At 44.5% G+C, this 20,344-nt stretch overlaps 1 protein-coding gene across 1 annotated transcript in view; it reads right to left on the bottom strand.

Annotated features, from left to right (window-relative positions):
- CERS4 (ceramide synthase 4) overlaps window positions 1-20,344 on the bottom strand; it is an 86,528-nt gene that overhangs the window by 8,515 nt on the left and 57,669 nt on the right. The window contains exons 5-10 of the mRNA XM_006277576.4: window positions 19,006-19,063; window positions 17,611-17,661; window positions 16,480-16,572; window positions 13,458-13,586; window positions 9,338-9,444; window positions 6,367-6,523 (exon numbers count right to left, since the gene is read on the bottom strand). Coding sequence (XP_006277638.1) covers window positions 6,367-6,523; window positions 9,338-9,444; window positions 13,458-13,586; window positions 16,480-16,572; window positions 17,611-17,661; window positions 19,006-19,063 — 595 coding nt within the window. The remainder of the gene's footprint in view (window positions 1-6,366; window positions 6,524-9,337; window positions 9,445-13,457; window positions 13,587-16,479; window positions 16,573-17,610; window positions 17,662-19,005; window positions 19,064-20,344) is intronic.

Raw genomic sequence — 20,344 nt, 5'->3', positions numbered from 1 at the left:
CTTCATCAGCGACTTGGACGAGGGAGTGAAGTGTACTCTGTCCAAGTTTGCGGATGACACAAAGCTGTGGGGAGAAGTGGACACGCCGGAGGGCAGGGAACAGCTGCAAGCAGACCTGGATAGGTTGGACAAGTGGGCAGAAAACAACAGGATGCAGTTCAACAAGGAGAAATGCAAAGTGCTGCACCTAGGGAGGAAAAATGTCCAGCGTACCTACTACCTAGGGAATGACCTGCTGGGTGGCACGGAAGTGGAGAGGGATCTTGGATTCCTAGTGGACTCCAAGATGAACATGAGCCGGCAGTGTGACGAAGCCATCAGAAAAGCCAATGGCACTTTATCGTGCATCAGCAGATGCATGACGAATAGATCCAAAGAGGTGATACTTCCTCTCTATCGGGCGCTGGTCAGACCGCAGTTGGAGTACTGCGTGCAATTCTGGGCACTGCACTTCAAGAGGGATGCGGATAACCTGGAGAGGGTCCAGAGGAGGGCCACTCGTATGGTTAAGGGCCTGCAGACCAAGCCCTATGAGGAGAGACTAGAGAACCTGGACCTTTTCAGCCTCCGCAAGAGAAGGTTGAGAGGCGACCTTGTGGCTGCCTATAAGTTCATACCAGGGGCACAGAAGGGAATTGGTGAGTTTTTATTCACCAAGGCGCCCCCGGGGGTTACAAGAAACAATGGCCACAAGCTAGCAGAGAGCAGATTTAGACTGGACATTAGGAAGAACTTCTTCACAGTTTGAGTGGCCAAGGTCTGGAATGGGCTCCCAAGGGAGGTGGTGCTCTCCCCTACCCTGGGGGTCTTCAAGAGGAGGTTAGATATGCATCTAGCTGGGGTCATCTAGACCCAGCACTCTTTCCTGCCTATGCAGGGAGTCGGACTCAATGATCTACTGAGGTCCCTTCCGACCCTAACATCTATGAATCTATGAAGAAGGAACCCAAACAGGAGAGAGAGCAAAGGTGTTGGATGTGGTGGCAGAGTTTTATAAACAGTTGTGCAAAAGAAGAGGAGTGGATGGAGAAAAGATGAAGGTGTTTCTTGAGGGGATAAAGGAAAAAACAGAAGATGTAAAGAAACAAAAATTGGAGGAGAAGTTAAGTATGAGATAGGTGATGGACTTAAAAGCTTGCAAGAGAGGGAAGGTGCTGGGAAGAGATGGACTTCTGGTGGAGTTCTGTGAAAAAATGTAGCAATGGCTGGGGACAGATATAGTAGAGACATACCAGGAAATAATGGAGGGTTGGGAGAGAGGGAAGGATTTTGCAGAGGGTGTGGTAATTTTGATATTCAAGAAAGGAAAGGAAGACAGGTTAGGCAACTGGAGGCCAATAACCTTTTTAAATGTAGACTACAAATCGATGGCAAAAGTACTGGCCAAAGGAATGAGTGACTGTTTAGCAGATGTGATACAAAAAAACCAGACGTGCTATTCCTGAGAGCAGGATATATGAGACCCTATGGTTAATGAGATATGTCATACTGGATGTACAAGAGAGGAAAAGAAACATAGTAATAATTAATTTGGACCTAGAAAAAGCTTATGATAAGGTTGAACGTGATTTCATGTTTGAAGTATTGCGGAGGATGGGGTTTCCTGCAAAGATGATCGGATGGGTCGAAGTTCTATACAGTAAAGCAGGAAGTTGAGTACTGGTAAATGGTTACTTGAGCAAAGCACTCCCTGTACAAATAGGGGCAAGACAGGAATGCCCGCTGTCCCCATATCTTTTTGTGTGTGTGACGGAGCCATTGGTATAGAGAATTTGTGAGGATAAGCTGATAAGTGGTGTGAAGATATAACAGGAAGAAGAGAAATTAAATGTACATAATACATGGATGATGTGAAAATACTGGCACGGGACAATGTATCAATTGGGAGGTACTGAAGCATACTGAGGACTATGGTGAAGTATCAGGGGCAAAATTAAATAAGATGAAAAGTATGTTGATGGGTGAAGGGAACTGGGAGAATTTACAGAAGTTTGGGCTGTTGGTGGTAGAGGGTGAAACCACGATCTTAGGAATCCTAATGGACACTGAAGGGAAAGGAACAAAGGTGTGGGAGAAGTTAGAGAAGAGTGAGACAGATATTGAGATTATGGAGTGGTAGAACACTATCTTTCAAGGGTAAGAAGCTGTAAGAAGAATAAGGTATTGTTTTAGGGCAGGTTGTCAAATTTTGTGTTGGTGTTGTTTCTTTTAGTTGTTTTGTAATAATAATAAAAAAGGTTCCCATCAATATAATTGCCCCATATAGGCCATGTTTTTATAGTCATGTTCAGTGTTAGCTGCATTCAGTCAGCTTTATAGTTGGTTTCCATTACTAAGCACACACTGACTTTGGCAGAAATGTAATGATAGACAGGGTGCATCTACATGAAACATTGACTATGCAGTAGACTAATAGTTTCATAGTTGGTAGGGTCGGAAGGGACCTGAACAGATCATCAAGTCCGACCCTCTGCCATGGGCAGGAAAGAATGCTGGGGTCAAATGACCCTGGCAAGGTGTTCGTCCAGCCTCCTTTTAAAGACCCCCAGGGTAGGTGCCAGCACCACTTCTTTTGGAAGCTGGTTCCAGATCCTAGCCGCCCTGACAGTGAAGTAGTGCCTCCTGCTATCTAGCCTGAATCTACCCTCTGCCAGCTTCTGACCGTTACTTCTTGTCAGTCCTGGTAGTGCTCGGGGGAGCACTAGTCCCCCCTGACTAGTTTGTAACAGGCCACTAGATCCCCCCTCAGCCTTCTCTTGTGGAGGCTGAACAGGTTCAGGTTCCTTAGCCTGTCATCCTAGGGCCTGCCCTGCTGCCCCCTGATCATGTGGGTAGCCTTCCTCTGGACCCTCTCCATGTTGTCCACATCCCTCCTGAAGTGCGGCGCCCAGAACTGGATGCAGTACTCCAACTGCGGCCTGAACAGTGTCGCATAGAGGGGGAGGATCACCTCCTTGGACCTGCTTGAGATGCATCTGTGGATGCATGACAAGGTACGGTTGGCCTTCCTGTGTCCCCACACTGTCGGCTCATGTTCATTTTGGCATCAATAATGACTCCAAGATCCTTTTCTGCCTCTGCACAGGACTAATACTCCTGTGCAATAGCATCGCATGGCAAATACCGTGACACAATGCTATTGTGCAGTCCGTGTCACAAAAAAAGGCATTGGCTGGTGCTGAGCAGTAACTCAGGTTACTGCACATTTATTTAGTACTTGTTTATACAAGTACTAAATAAATGCACAGTAACCACTGTGCAGTAGTGTCTTGTGTAGATGTAGCCTCAGTGTATGTAGCCTCAGGAGGTTTCCTTTTATGCAAATGTAAAATGAGGAGCTTTTTCTCCCATGCTGATTAGGGTAGAAAAAGCCTCATTTTATATTTGAGTAAAAATGGTAATAGCAGTAAAGAATTTTTCAGCACAGGGATGAACATGATTTGTTGCAGAGGAATCAACATGGTTTCTCAAAGGAAAATCATGCATCACTAATCTACTAGAGTTGTTTGAGAGTGTCAGTAAGCAGGTAGATAAGGGTGATCCGGTTAATCATATATTTGGACTTCCAAAAAGTCTTTGACAAGGTCCTCCATCAGAATCAATGAATGAATTTAGATAGTCATGGGATTACAGAGAAGGCTTACTCATCAATTAGATATTGGCTTAAAGATAGAAAACAGAGTGATTACAAATAGTTAGTTTTTGGGATGGAAAGAAATAAACAATGGTGTCCCCTAGGGAACTGTTTTGGGACTGGTGCTGTTCAACATTCATAAATGATCTGGAAAAGGGGGTGAATAGTGAGGTGGCCAAATTTGTGGATGACATAATTATTTAAAGTGGTAAAGATCAAGATGGACTGCAAGGAACTACAGAAGGAGCTGGAACTATTGAGTGAATGGACAAATAAGTGGCAAGTGAAATTCAGTATAGATAAGCGTAAAGTGATGCAGATAGATAAAAATAACCCAAATTATATGTTAGTCACATCCCCCGTTTTGCAGGCAACACATCTGTTAATACAACCCAGCATAATATCAGATTTTTTTTTTAAAACAACAGCACACTGTTGATTCATATTCTGCCTGACATTCACTATAACACCTACGTGCTTTTCTGCAGTACTGCAGCCTATCCAATCATTCTCCTGTTTGCATTTGTGCATTTGATTGTTCTGTCCTATGTGCAGGAGTCTGCATTTATCCTTACTGAATTTCAGTCGATTTTGGACCATTTTTCCAATTTATCAAGGTCATTCTGCATTCTAATTTTATCCTCCAAAGTGCCTGCAACTCCACCCAGCTTGGTGTCTATTAGGGGTGTGCGAAGTGGGCTGTATTCAATTTTGATTCAGCCTGATTTGGGGGACAGTGATTCAATTAGTTGATTTGGATCACTGTCCCTATTTGATTTGGCTGATTCCAAATCTGAAGATTTGATGCTGATTTGGCCATAGACACAGCTTTAAATGTTTTTTCTACATACTTCAAGGTACCAGGTGCAGCTCGTGAATGCTGAGATGGTGGGGTGGATGAAGCATCCCACAGAAGCGCGGGGGACCCCGCACATGCTCGGCAGCAGACCCGGAAGTGGATCAGAAGTACTTCCGGTCCACTTCTGGGCCTGCTGTCAAGCGTATGGGGAACCATCCCCCCCACCCCTGCACCCCACACCTGCAGGGGGACCCTAGGTGCCCCCCCAGACCCAGGTGGCACCAGTCACTGAGCCAGGGCATGGCAGGATCCCCCACACACTCCACAATGGACCCAGAAGTGGACTGGAAGTGCTTCTGGTCCACTTCTGGGTCCGCCGCCGAGCGTACTGGGGACCCCGCTACGCTCCCATGGGACTCTCCATCCGTCCCACCATCTCGGCATTCACGAGCCACCTGGTACCTTGAGGTATTTAGAAAAAACATATAATGCTGTGTCTATGTCTGAATCATCGAATCTCTCCGAATCTCTCCAAACTGATTCGGAGAGATTAAAGGGTCTCCTGGTTTGATTTGGATTCAGAGATTCAACTGCCGAATCAGGCCAAATCTCCACTGAATCAAATCAGCGAACAAAGCTCTGCATAGCCCTAGTGTCTACAGGAGTTGCTGGAATCCAGATGAATACAACTAGTGATCAGGCTATATAATAAAACACGTATGGGCCCTGCTAAAAGCAAGGACCAAAGTAGGCCTTACTGGGCTTGGGGTTGCTCTGACCTGGTTTAATGTGATGCAGAAGGGCTGACTGGGATATGAGAGTGCTATATTGCAGGGCTAGCTGCAAGGCAGCTCCCACACTGTAGCACCCTCATGCCCCAGCCATCCCCATCAGCATCTACACGTCTGCTGCGGCAGAGTAAATAACTCCGCTGTAAGATAGTATTTGTGTCTGGCAGTACTATCCTATGGTGGAGTTTATTAGTTTACTCTGCCCTAATAACATCACACATGTAAACAGTGATGTTTTACTGCAGAGCTAATTAGTCAGCTCCACAGTAAATGTTACATGTAGATGAACACACTGAGAGCTAGTTAGGCATACCACATATTGTTTATATGTAGCTGCTGGGAAAATTAGATGATTAGTCCTTATACATACTTTGCAAGGTTAATGGAGAGAGGGGAATTGATAAGACCAGTATAGTACACTAAACCACTAAGGCAAGGATCAGAGTGACCAGGTAAATATGCCTCCCTTTTTGCTGGGAAGGTTCCAGTAACTGGTGCAAACTGGAACACGAGAGCACCATGTACCAGCTTGTCATGGCTGAACAGGCTTGTTTGTAGACAATAAACCTGGCTGAGATTTGCACACAGAGCTGTGGTTGTGCTTTCTGCAGTAATAAGACTATTAGGGGCATACGTGGCATGTCAGAGAAACAGCATCACAGACAGCATCCTGATAGCGCATGCACCAATCATCCATAATGAAGAAACCTGGTGTTACCAGTAACGCTCAAATGGTAACATTAATGGAGTCAGATGACAACACTAATGACCCCCTTCTGATAATACTGTTGTCTGTAGATTCCCATCTTCCAGGCCAGAGGTCAGCAACATATGGCCCATAGATTGGATCCAGCCTGCAAAGCCAGGTGGATTCAACAGAGCACTGGTGGCATGATGTTTTGGAGGGGGCGAGGGGAGGGAAGATGAGGAGAGGGGGCTTTCTAAATGCTCTGATTACCAATATACAATGTCACAGAGAAAACCAAATCTGGATATTTAGATGATCAAGAAAGGAACAGAATGTCACCTTTGGAAAGCACAAGGGTTGGGGAGAATCCATCACAAATGAACTAATGTGCTCCACAGCAGACCAGAGGAAACCCCCTCCCCAAAGAGTACGGGGACTGCAAGCTAATCCATACCGTGCCAACGAGGATGAATTTGTAGACCATGTGAATGATTAAGCAGGACCAGAAGACGTGGAGCAGCTGCAGTATCATCAGGAGAGCATTCATGAAATAATATCCAAAGAAGGGCTGGAATATCTCCATGGAGTAGTAGTATGTGTTGTAGAGCACCCTGCAGGAGAGAAAGTATCTCAGTAAAGACAGGAGTGAAATCTCAGCAGGGAGAGTGCCAAGTCAACCTCACAAGGTTCAGCTCTAGCTTCAAGTCAAGGTTTAGGTCAGTGCATATTTCCTTACACATATCACTTGGAAACTCACTTTCCACTCCCATCTAAGAGTGAAATGGGCTTAGTTCCTTTGTTGAACTATATGAGCTCTTCATTTCAGGTTTGTGACAGTGACTTATTCTATCTCACTGGCGGTTTTACATTTTATTTAGACAAACACTAGAGTTACTAGCATATCTTGCTAAAGCACTGGCCTAGATTCATCAGAGCTCAAGGCAGCAGGGTCAACAGTTTCTGGGACAGTGTGGAAAATACATTTCTGGGCCGGATTCTTCGAATCTCATCCTATAGAGAAGTCAGAAGGTCAGGTAGTGAAACACTGGGTTATCTGACTCTCTACCAGTACCCGTTGTAGTTAAGTTCAGGGGAAGTTGGGTGTGGCTTGGGGGTGGATGTTATGGGAATTCAACTATACTTTCATGACCTTTCGGGGCAGTGGGGGGAGGGAGGCATCACAACCAGTGGAATTTGGGACAGCCACGACATGACTAGGATTTTCAGTGCAGTTGTAGATGCTCATTCCAGTAACATTTGGGGTGAATAGCTAGTACATTTAGTACAAATAAAAGCAAACAGTTATCACACTAGGCACTGCCACCCATCCCCAGGGCGCTTAAGTACAGTAGCCTAAGCTTTAAAAGGTTTTAATAATCTGATGACTAACAACATAAATAATTATGTAGGCAGAAAAATGACAGTAATGATTTGGCTTAGACTTGAAAGAACGTGATTGCGAAATCCCATGCCGTGCGATTTCTCTCCGCATCATGTACAGCATCGTCCAATAGGGTCTAATGATTTTTTCTCATCATTCTGGGCTGTTGCCAGACACAGAACCCTAACATCTCATACTCCCTGTTAATGTACTCTCCCAAAGCACCCAGTTTTTAAAATCCAGTTGAGCAAGATCTGCTGCTGCTAAGATGAGTGACTTGTTGCTTCAGTTTTGGGTGACAGATGCTTGATACTGAGGCTGACTCCTCTGGACCAAGGGTAAATCAGACAGATCAATAAAGGACAACGACTAAGTCATCTACATGGAAGAATGATTCCAACCTGCTCTGTAACCTTCCTGCATTTTTCATAACTTTGCTCCTGAGATCCTCTGTACTCTGCCTCTTAGGCCGCCTGCAATACACTGTACTGAGGCAGGACTCCCTCATTATGTCCAGGGCTGTGTAAGTGTAACCTGGTGCCAACTCAAAGCTGACTGGAGTCCAAGACCATTTCCCTAAAGTGTTCTTTGGGGAGCGAACTCCAATGAATTCTGAGCTTCCCATTAGGTTGAAAAGGGCCAAAGCTTGATATTAAAACTGATGAAGTTTGTATGTTTAGCTGATTGTTTGTTTTATAGTACAGTAGTATTTCATTTTTCATCTAGATAAGGGGAAAAAGCAATGCTGCCCCAGAGCAGGATGTTACACATATGCAGGAGAGCAAGATAGCTACACATTGAATTAATCAGTGGGAAGGGAATAAATTTAGGCCAAAATAAATGTAGACCCCTCATAAGGCAAAGCTTTCACTGGAATTACCAGGAGGTATGGTCAGAGACTACAAGAAGAATCTGGTCTTTCCATAATACTAAATATTTAGTTATTATTTTCTAATGCCCTGCTGTCCTTTTGTCACATTTTTCACTCCATGGGAAAATGCTTTCCCTCAGATGACTGCTGTTCCTGTTCCTTCTTTTTCTCCTGGCTCTCTGCCCCATTCTGTTTTCTAATAGTCTCCTCTGCTTTTCCTTCTCTACAGTACTACCAATTCCCAATCTTACAGGCTTCTTTCTGCCCACCTTTCCCATTCCCTCCGCTGAGGCAAACAATGAATAATGAATGAAAACAGTAAAACATCATTTCAAGTTGGTACATCAGTCATTTTAATAGGGAGCAGGGAAATTCACACTACTCCATCATTTTTTGGCTGTCAGCAAGCTCAGGAAGAAGACTTGTCTTCTGATAAAATTTCAGAAGACTCAGAAGTTATGTATGCATATGGGGTGAGGTATCCAGGTTGTAGCCATATTGGTCTAGAGGCAAAAGCAATCAGGACTCATGGTAGAGGTGATAGCTTTCATTAGACCAACTAAATTTTTGCAAAAAAAAAAAAAAAAGTCTTTAATTGCAAGCTTCCGGGCTTTCATTTCTACCCAGAAGAACTTTTACAATCTTTTCTATGCCTGAAGAAGGGTGTTTGTACCCGAAAGCTTGCAATTAAAGAATTTTTTTTGCAAAAATCTAGCTGGTCTAATAAAAGAGATCACCTCTACAATGAGTCCTGATTGCTGTATGTATACGGGAACAGTCAGTGGGCAGGTAATGAGGGATAAAGGGGAGAGACAATGGCCCAAGGAGGCTTGTGGTAGGTTAATAGCCTGGCAGGTCAGGGGATATAGGGAATGACCTCCTGGAAGCTTCTGAGAGACAGAAATGAACAGAAACTTTCCAGGCTGGGTGAATGTCTCTAATCAGTGAGCCAAACAGATAGACTTCCACGGGACATGACTGCCCAGCTCACACTGAAACAAGGTGCAATAGAAACATGTGATGCAGCCCTGCACGGAAGAGTTATGTATTTTCTTGGGCATGAAGAAAGCAGAGACTGCTGCTGGAGATTCAGCATTGGGATGACTACTTACAACTCTGTAGTGCTTCACTGGGATACATATTTGAACCCTGCAGACAGAAACACAGACTCACTTGTAGGGGAAAACAACCAGGCGCGTGATGAGGAAAACAGCTGAGAAGGTGATGAAGAGACCATCACAAACTCTTTTCCACTTCATGTAGTTGACTATCTTAGTTGGCTGAAAAAGAAAGAAAAAGAAAATAGAACAGGTGGAAACAGCGCTTCTGTATGTGCCCACATGTGCCACTTCCTAGCCAGAAGGGCAGGAGTCAGTGTTCATGTAGCTAATTATGCCCTACTCTGGATGTCCTAAGCATGAAGGCCTATGATGGTGGATGTTGCAACTCAACAGCATTAAGGTGCATTTCTGGGGTTGTATGTCAGGCTGTCCCTAGGTCCCTACAAAGCTCTACCATCATATTGACCTGCAGCATCCCTGCTATTACAGTCCTGGGCCACTACTTAGTTCAACCAGTGCTCTTCAACTCTACTGAACCAACAAGCACAATAATAGTCCAGAACCCTACACAGCTACTACAAATCTGTACAGAAGTGAGATGGGTTCCACCTCATGAAGAGGGAGGAGAACATCTTCTCAGACAGGCTCGCTAATCTAGCGAAGAGAACTTTAACCTAGGTTCACTGGGGGATGGAGACTAAAGCCCTGAAGTAAGAGGGGAAGTGGGTGACCTGGAAGAACAGGCAGGAGGAGGCAACAGGAGAGGCCTTCTCACTTTCTGAGAATGTGAAGCAATCAGGTGCCTGCACATGCATGCATGGAGCCTGGGAAACAAGTAGGGAGAATTAGATGTCTGCTCACAGTCACAGAGCTATGACGTGATTGGAATAACCGAGACTTGGTGGGAGCTTGCATGACTGGAGCACTGCCATGCATGGATACACACTGTTCAGGAAGGACAGGCAGGGGAGGAAAGGGAGGAGGAGTTGTGCTTTATATAAAAGAGCTGTATGATTGCTCAGAGCTCCAGTATGAAACTGGAAATAGGCCTGTTGAAAGGCCCTGGGTTAGGCTCAGAGGGGAAAGCAACAGGGGGGATGTCATGGTGGGGGTCTTCTATAGACCCCCAGACCAGGAGGAAGTGCTGGAGGTGGCTTTCTTCAGACAGCTAGCAGAAGTTTCCTAATCACAGGCCCTGGTTCTCATGGGGGACTTCAATCACCCTGACATCTTTTAGGAGGGCAAAACAGTAGTGAGCAGGCAATCCAGGAAGTTTTTGGAGAGTGCTGGGGACTTCCTGTTGGCTAGAGAGGCCAAGTAGGGTCTGTGTTCTTCTTGACCTGCTGCTCACAAACAGGAAAGAATTGGTGAGGAATGTAGTAGTGGATGGCAACTTGGGCAGCCACGACCACGAGATGATTGAGTTCAGAATCCTGAGGAAAGGAACGAAGGAGAGTAGCAGAGTATGGACCCTGGACTTCAGAAAAGCAGACGTTGGCTTCCTCAGGCAACTGGTGGACAGTATCCCCTGGGAGGCCAGTCGGAGGTGGAGAGGAGTCCAGCAGAGTTGGCTGTACTTTAAAAAAACCTTAATGAGGGCACAGGAACAAAGCATCCTGATGTGCAGGAAGACTAGCAAGCATGGCAGGACACCAGCTTGGCATAGCAGGGAACTCTTCAGTAAGCTTAAACACAAAAAGGGAGCTTATAAGAAGTGGAATCTTGGCAAACAATTAGGGAGGAGTGTGAGAGTATTGCTTGGACATCCAGGGATGAAATTAGGAAAGCCAAAGCACAATTGGAGTTGCAGCCAGCAAGGGATGTGAAGGGTAACAAGAAGGGTTTCTACAAGTATGTCGGTAACAAGAGGAAGATCAGGGTAAGTGATTGCAGAGCCAGTGGCCATCATCCTTGAAAACTCATGGTTATCAGGAGAGGTCCCAGATATTTTGAAAAGGGCAAATATAGTGCCCAACTTAAAGAAAGGGAAGAAGCAGGATCCAGGGAACTACAGACTGGTCAGCTTCACCTCAATCCTTAGAAAAATCACGAGGCAGGTCCTTAAGCAATCCATTTCTAAGCACTTGGAGGAGGAGAAGGTGATTAGGAACCATCAGGATGGATTCACATAGGGCAAGTCATGCCTAACCAACCTGATTGCCTTCTAGGATGAAATGACTGGCTCTGTGGATGCAGGCAGACCAGTGGATATGATACATCTTGACTTTAGCAAGGGTTTTGCAATTGTCTCCTACAACTTGTTTCAAGCAAGCTAAGGAACTATGGGTTGGATGAAAGGTGGCTAGAAAACTGGCTGTATCATCTGGCTCAGAGGGTAGTAGTCAATGGCTCAATGTCTAGTTGGCAGCCAGTATCAAGTGGAGTGCCCCGGGGGTCAGTCTTGGGGCTGATTTTGTTCAATATTTTCATCAGTAACCTGGAAGGTGGGATAAAGCGCACCCTCAAGAAGTTTGCAGATGACACCAAGCTGCGGGGAGTAGTAGGTATGCTGGAGGGTTGGGCTAGGATTCAGAGAGACATAGACAAATTAGAGGATTGGACCAAAAGATATCTCATGAGGTTCAATAAGGACAAGCGCAAAGTCCTGTATGTAAGATGGATAATTCCATGCTCTGCTATAGGCTGCGGATTGACTGGCTAAGCTGCAGCTCTGCAGAAAAGGACCTAGGGTGGTTACAGGGACAGTAAACCAAATATGAGCCAACACGTGCCCTTGTTGCCAAGAAGACTAACAGTATAATGAGCTGCATTAGTATGATCTTCCCCTTTATTTGGCACTGGTGAGACTACATCTGGAGTACTGTGTCCAGGTTTGGGCCCTCCACTACAGAAACGATGTGGACAATTTGGAGAGAGTCCAGCAGAGAGCAATGAAAATGGTTAGGGGGCTGGCACACATGACTTATGAGGAGAGTATAAGGGAACTGGGCTTACTTAACCTGGAGAAGAGAAGATTGAGGAGGGATTTAATAGCAGCCTTCAACTACCTGATGGATGGTTCAAAAGAGGATGGAGCTGGACTGTTCTCAGTGGTGGCAGATGACAGAACAAGGAGCAGTGGTCTTAAGCTGCAGTAAGGGAAGTTAAGGTTAGATATTAGGAAAAACTCTGTCACTAAGAGGGAAGTATAATATAAGAACAGACTACCCAGAGAGGTTGTGGACTCTGCATCCTTGGATGTTTTTAAGACCCACCTAGACAAAGCCTTGGCTGGGATGATCTAGTTGGGGCTGGTCCTGCTTTGGACTAGATGACCTCCTGAGGTCCCTTCCAACCCTAATTTTCTATGATTCTATCATTCTAAGTGCAATAACTCAAGTGTTCATGTCCAGAACATCCTCCAGACAGATGGCCAGCAGTGCAGAACTGCCTGGTGCTTCTGCAATACAGATGAATATTCCCTAGAGTTCTGCCATAGTTTATAAGTGAACTAAGCCAAGCTCTAGCACAGTGATTCTCAAACATTGTCTTCACTGGGACACTGGGCAGCTCCCACTCCATTTTTCGCCTTTCTTGTTCAAGAGCATACCCATCGGGCCTAGCTTCCCAAATAGTCTCTAGTAGCCAGCCTCTGCATCCAGTGTTTAGGATAAAGGGCTTTGCTTAGGGTCTTGCAACAAGGGTCTTTTTTCCTGAACTGTTTGTGTGAGAGACTGTTGCTGCCAAACTGAGAGAGAGAAAGCTGCTCTGCTGGTAAGGAAAGGAAGTTTCAGCTTTTCCAAGTGCAAACCTTTGGCCTCTACCCTGTGGTCAGACCACGGTACTCATGTGACTATGGGGCTGTGACCCTGAGGTTTTTTAAAATGTTCTGACTTCTTGTATTTCCATAACTTCACAACTGCAATATTGCCTTAAAAGTAGTTTGTGCTTTATTTCCATGTTTGTAATTTTAAAAAGTCTAAAAGTCTTTTAAAAAAGAGATCTAATCTAACAGTAAAGGGATTAGAGAAAAATCTACAGCCAACAGCTCCAACTAACAACCCTGAAACATTAGAGAAAAAGAAAAGTTTAAACGCCTATTCATAAACATGTCGCTACTTATTTTTATAATGTTTTGAAAGGGGGTACCACTAAGTTCAGAAAAATATATAGAGGTGCATTGAGTCTAAAAAGGTTGAGACCTCTACCAATCCATTTACTCATGACTGACACTACTCAGTCTCTCTCTGGCTGAGCTAGGATTTACACTACACGTAGTCTGCAGAGCTTACCTCTAAGATGCAATCGGAAGCATCATGGATGACCATCACCAGAGTCCCAATGCGGATGTAATTGGCACAGTAGGAGAAACTGATCAGAAAAATAGTTGCTGCATGATGGATGATCTGCTCATAAAAGTCCTGATGAAAAAGAATTACAGTACACCGGAAAGATTAAAATGCCAGACCCGCCTTCAGTCCTTGTCAGAACAAATTCTCCTTTGGGCAAGAAAGAGAAATTGCTAACTACAGTTCTTCAAGATATGTTGTCCATAAGCATATTCTTACTGTGGGGGCACCTGTACCATAACATTGTTTGTCTCTGTACCTGTATTGTGTACTGTACAGAGGGCAGTGCATACTTCATTCTCCTCAGTTTCCCCTTAAATGCAGAGACTTAAGTTGCATGCAACTCTGAGGAAGAGGGTAGGATGCATACATACAGGATGTATGCATACATACACGTGGACAACATATCTCACTGAACTCTTTTTGGTAAGTAATTTTTTTGAGTAGTTGTCCATATGTACATCTTCACTGTAGGTGAATCCAAGCAGATATTTCTCTCTTGACCCACACCTGGGGGTGAGTCTTAAAGTCCCTTAGGTGAACAACAATTGATGCATTTCCAGATTAATATGCCACACTGTCCAAAAATGCTCAGGGAGTTCTAGCAGATAGTCTGTTATCATCAGAATAGATGAATCACCAGCAGGAAGACTTGTCTCTATCACTACCTTGAGAATCTGAAGAACTTAACAGCATAGACAAATGTACCTTCTAATCACTGTACTAGTACAGGATATTGCAACTTGGGAATGCACATAAGCTGTTACAATTGAACTCTTATGTCTCTGAACATATAGCATTATGATCTAGTCCAGCAATTAGCTATTGCTGGACTAGATGGCCTTATGAGGTCCCTTCTAGCCCTACTTTTCTATAAACCTGTAGTGCTTGTACTTGGAGTCTTTTTGCTATTGCAGTGCCTCTGGCCCCACCACTCCCCTTGGACTGCCCTGAGGATTTTCTCTCAGTCACCATCAGCTCAAAACTGAGTATTGTGTTTGCTCATGTTTCAGCATGATTTAAAAACCAAAACCAAAACCAAATCTTCATTTAGTTCTTTTGTTTTGGGGTTGTGCTCCTCTCCACTTAACTGTATCTGTCTTATATAGTGCCACTGTCCTGAGACTTTGTACTCCTCCAGCCCCTTTCCTTTTTCCTTATTTATTTATTTTTTTTTTACATTTTTATTTTTATTTTTGGTTAAGTAATTAGAAACTGGAAAGTTGTCCTGGGTTCTCCCTAAACACTGGGATTCAAAGTGTGCCTGATGCTGAGAACCAGATCTGAGTCCTCTTGATGATGGAAACATCAGAGCCAAGAAAAATGTAACACCTTCAAGAAAGATATGGACAGCCCCAAAACAAAGAACTACAGAAAGGTTTGGTTTTGTTCTGTTTTGTTTTTTTAGTCACAAGCCAACAGAGTACTCAGTCTTAAGCTGATGGTGGCTTAGAGGCTGGCTCATTAGAGGCTTCATCTAGCCAAGTTACAATATCCCCTACTAGTACAGTGATTAGAAGGTATATTTGTCCATGCTGTCATCTAGTCCAGCCCCTGCTCAAGATAGGATCATCCCTGACTAAAGCATCCTAGCCAGGTGTCTGTCTAACCTGCTTTTGAAAGTTTCCAAGGATGGAGGTGCCAAAACTTCTCTATGTCTGATTCCAATGTCTGACCACCCTCATAGTCAGAACGTTCCTCCTCATTTCTAACCTAAATTTCCCATGCTGCAGCTTGAGGCCACTGCTCCTAGTCCTGTTCCCCACAGCCAAAGAGAAAAGCATATCTCCATCCTCTCTATAATCGCCCTTTAAGTATTTGAAGACTCATCAAATCCCCCTTCAGTCTTCTCTTCTCTAAGCTAAATAACCCTAGTTCTTTCAACCTCTGTCTTGTCTCCCAGGCCCTTGATCATTTACAGTGTCTTGTGCTGGACTCTTTCTAAACTGAAGTATGTTCACCCACAATGAGGATGTGCATATGGAAAACACTTGTGATAGCATCAAATCTGTTCCCTTCTCAGACATGAAGTTCCTTGCTATGTTCTTCCTTGATGACTCCTGACATTCAGAAATCTGTTCAATCAAGAGGCCAAGGACTGGGTAATTCAGTGAGGTACCACATCCCCTCTTGACCCCCAATAAGGTCTGACCCTCTCACTAAGTGAAAGACCCTCTCAAGATGGCTGTGAATGAGCCCCTCTCACCAAGTATCCTTTTCTACCATCCACACTGATCCCTGGGTCTCTGAAATGAAACAAAGCAGGAAATGAGGGAAAGTGATACTGGTGACAATGGGGCTTGAGATGGACAAACTTGGGCTCCCTCTGCATGTTACAAATAGCAAGAGTGCTTAAACCCTGTGCCTGGCAGCCAGGATCAGAGGCTGCTGTGAGAGTTTAAAGGTGCCATTGGGAAAAGCTCTTCAGCTCTCCCCACCAAGACCCTTTCACTCCCCATGCCCAGCAGCCCACCCAGAGCAACCAGACTCAGGGTTTTGAAAAGCAGCTAACTGTCTGCCCAGACAGCTCCAGGAAAATCACAGCTGGGGCTGCCCAGGCTGGTGCTGACAATCAGCTGATTGTGAATATGGGCCCTGGGACCACACTGGGGACTCACACTGGTCCTGGTGTGGGCTGGGATGGGACTGGCAATTGTCAAAACCCCACACTAGCAGAAATTGATAACTGCATTTTCAAATTTGGGAATTTCCAACTCAAGGCACCAAAACTGGGCACCCAATCTTAGTTTGCACCTGTGGAAGTTGCGGTTTATGTTTCTCATCTTCCCAGTTACCTGCCCAGTCACTGTGGCAGGCTGCACGTATCCCCACATGAATGAGGATGGAAACTGGAAAAATCTAGGGCAGGCCAATATACACACACATGCCATGGAGAACGTTCTCTTCAGGATGAAACCCATGCCTTTGTCTGTGCTTTTTTCTCCATCACCCTCGTGCCACTCACCTTTCTCTTCACATCAAAGGGCAGGGTGAAGACCAGAGAGCAGTAGAAGGAAAGCTCCAGCATGTAGTACCAGAACAGAGAGGGCAGTAAGGGCTGCAACACCAAATGGGAGAGGTAGTGTTATATCCCACAGACATGCTAGAAGACTGTCTAAGCAAGGGGGGCAGGGAGGGGGAACAGAGAAGAGTGTTGGGGGAAGCTAGGAACAGTCATTCCCAGGTGAAAACTACTCTTTGATAAAAGGGGGCATTTTAACCACCTGTACAGTAACCTAATGGCTTGACTTCCAATCCAAGAAACCTTAATCTCCCCTCCCTGTCTCTTCACCTGGTATAATAACTCACTGGAAAGTAAGACAGTGCAAGCCTTGAATCTACTTATGAGACTGAACTCTGCCTTTTTACAGTTACCAGCCAAGCACTGCAACGGAGGATCTGTACTTGAGCTCAGACATGCCATGGCCTCTCGTAAAGCCTTGCAAATGTTTCATAAGAAATGCAGGTGAAGTAAAATTTCACTTTTTTAAATGAGGAAAAATCTAACTGAGGCTCATGAAGCCCACAGTAAATCAGTCTCCTGTAACTACAGGTTACTCCTCTGTTGCTGCTAATCTCTCTGCCTCATACAGGTTCTGCTCTCCTTCGGAGAGGTTACAGAATGGCAGCTCAAGGCTCTAGATCAGCTTGTGAGATTTCTCCTCCTTCTCTCCTTCTTCAGTTCTGCACTGGGCCTTGGCTTCTCTGGTCAAGGACTCTCATTTTCCTTCAACTTCACTGATTGTTCATTTTTCTTCATCAGCTCACCTTCTCCACAATACTGAAAAGTCAAAACTCTACAGAAGGAAAAGGTATAACATGCTTGTCAGAGGACGACTGCAATCTGCAGAAAGAGACTCCATAACCTACCTTAGCAGTCCTTCACCCAGTGACTACAGCAACTGGATTAACCTGGACACAAAGATGATGAGACTAGGATTTGGAGACTGGAAATGGATTCTTATGTGTGTGGTCCTGAGGGTTGAGTTCAGGCCCATCTCTAGTGTTAGTGGCACAGCCATGGCCTACAGTTTGAACATGAGCTCAGGGATGATATATGAAGTACAATAAGCAATGTTGTTCCTGAGGGACTCACCTGTTGTGGGTACCCTGTCCAGCATTCTCTATGATCCCAAAACCAGGGCTTCTGTAGAGAAACATCATAATATAACCAGAACTCCAGAAACATGTATTTTCCAGCAGTTGCTTCATGAATTGGACTGGTTCCCACTGCATATTTTGTCACATTTTACTATAGGCACTGCTGGCAAGTACTGTCACCCTTGAGAATTGGATTCTGTTTCTGTATTTGAAGTATCTATGTGATACTGAGAAGGCCATTTAAGCCAAACACTCAAACAGGGCCACTAACTGCACTTCCAATTTTCTGGGGCTCAAGAAGTTCAAAATTACATTCCTCAAAAGATCTGCTCAGCTGCCAGATAAATTTGGAAGCAAGAAAAGTCTGCAGGTGCTTCAGGTTTCACATGTTAATCTCATATGCCCAAAGCTCTTCTTCTGGACATGCTCAGAAGCACTTCAGCTTTGACAGTGCTAAGTAGCTCAGAACTTGTACCTAAAATCCCTCTGGATTCACAAACTAGGTGTTCCCACCTATCTGCCCTTAGGTCTGGTAGGTATTCTTTGGAGCACTCGCTCTACATTGTGCTTCGTATAAAATGCAGCGGTGGCCACTAATGTCTTTTTAAACATAGCTGGTAAAGTTGCTGGTACCACTACTCACAGTTTTTATACTATGGTCAGGGGTTAGAACATTTGCCCAGGATGTAGGGGACCTGGGTTCAATTCCTTTCTTTACTTATCAGGACTCAGTTACCATTCTTTCCTTTAAGGAGAGTACTGTAACCACCAGATTACAGGCTATTCTGGGGGACAGCCATTCTCAATCCCCGCTCTTGAAGCAGTGTCACTCTTCAGACAATGAATTAGAGATTCAGGAAGCTGAAGAATGAGTGTAAGTCTCTGGCCCAGTAATTAATGCACCTACTTGAGAAATGAGTCCTTGGTCATTTCCTACTCTTCAACCTGTCTATACATTTTGTGGTTTTTTAAAAAAAAATCATTGGATACAATACAAAACCAACCTTTGGCAAGGTGGATGGTTTCCAGGTCTCTTTCCTCTCATGTAAATACAATAATCACCAGGCTAAAGACTTGTGCTTCCAGCTCTGCAAATCTGGGGTCACAGCCCCATCCTTTGGAAGGTTGAATGGTTCAAGGCTTTCTGGCTGGAGGGAGAATCTCCCACCATTAACTTGGAAGTTCAAATCCAGCCTGATGAACCAAATGAATCATAATAAAGTGTGTTCAATAACTAACAAATGTTAAGTGGCTGATGTTCAATGAATGGGGGACAGGAGAAATTCAGGTCCAAGGGGACATATGCTTGCATTACAAAATCTACTGTTTCCACTAGTTCTTGTCTATGTTTTCTTTTGTACCCTGGTACGGTGATGCTGATTATACTCACATCATGTAGGACAGTAAGTCCAGTGAAGAAAGAAACTGTGTAAAATGTAAACCTCCAGCTACAAACAAACAAAACCAATAATATTAGAATTTCATTAGAGGTCAGGTTGCAACTCTGTGTGTCAGGTAGTCATTCATTCATTTATTCAATGGGTGATATTTTTACAGCAAAGAGATATATAACCACCATGTGGGTTCAATGCTAGTCCAAAGGAAAATAAATAAGAGAGAGAGTTTGCACTTCCTGTTCAAAGATCTCAATGCACTTTACAAACAGTAATTGTTCAACCACAATTGGAAGTAAAAAAGCATGGCTTCAGCATACAGAAGAGGCAACTGAGGCACAAGGACTTGTCTAAGATCACTCAGGTCACCATCATAATCATCAGTGATCACGATCCTTTCCACATCAGGAGGTACATCTGGCAGAAGTCAAACAACATCGTTTTTCCCTCTTCTGGGCTCATTTTCTTGGGTCACCTACATTCAGATATACTAACAGTGCTTCAGCCTTCCCTGTACTCTAGAGCAGTGGGGGGCACACTTTTTGGCAGGTGTACCACAAGGTAAGTTGCATATTCTCTTCAAGTGCCAGTTCGATCTTCTTGCCCTGCCTTATCTGTTGCTCTGCTGTCTGCTCCCTGCAGTACCTGCACTGTGCTCCCTGTTCCCTCTCCAATCTGTGGAATGCCAAGCACAGATGCTGCCTATACCACACCGGCTGGCCACCCCTGCTCTAGAGAGTGCCTCTAGGTCAGCCTCTCTGTCTTATTCTGGGGCTTCTGAAAGAATTGTTGCTTAGAAATCCGTAATTGGGCATTTTTAAAAGATGCCCCAAACATATGTATTTCCTATTCTACTTGCATCTTGGATCTCTTCATTACATATTCTACCAGTCCATTTTACTTTGAATATTCTACAAAGTTACCTGCCTGGTAAGAGTTTTATATTCTTGGTAGGATTATCCAAACCAGAGAAGTGGAAGTGGACAGAGTAGATAAACTGTCTTCTAGTTCTCCACACTGAGGGTAGGGCATGAGGTTCACAATTCAGCCTGTAAATATTTTACATAACGAAATGGAAGAGCAAACCACACATTCAGACAGAGAACTGAGAATCAAAGGCATCTCTCCTGAATCCTAGCTGTAGAGAGAATTCCTGACTTTCCTGAAGATCACGGTAAAACTTCCACTGATTTTAGCCTGTACAAGATTTCACCCTGCTCTTTAAGAAGCCATATGACCTATAGCAGTGATGCAGGTACCTTTTATTAGTTCATTCAAATGATACAGACACTAAATACCTGTCAAGCTGCCTCTATCCCAGTCCCCCCTCATTTC

Source organism: Alligator mississippiensis, chromosome 16 (genome assembly GCF_030867095.1).
Source record: "Alligator mississippiensis isolate rAllMis1 chromosome 16, rAllMis1, whole genome shotgun sequence".
NCBI lineage: Eukaryota > Metazoa > Chordata > Crocodylia > Alligatoridae > Alligator > Alligator mississippiensis.
The sequence above is the reverse complement of the archived record's forward strand: the minus strand, read 5'-3'. Positions and strand labels throughout refer to the sequence as shown.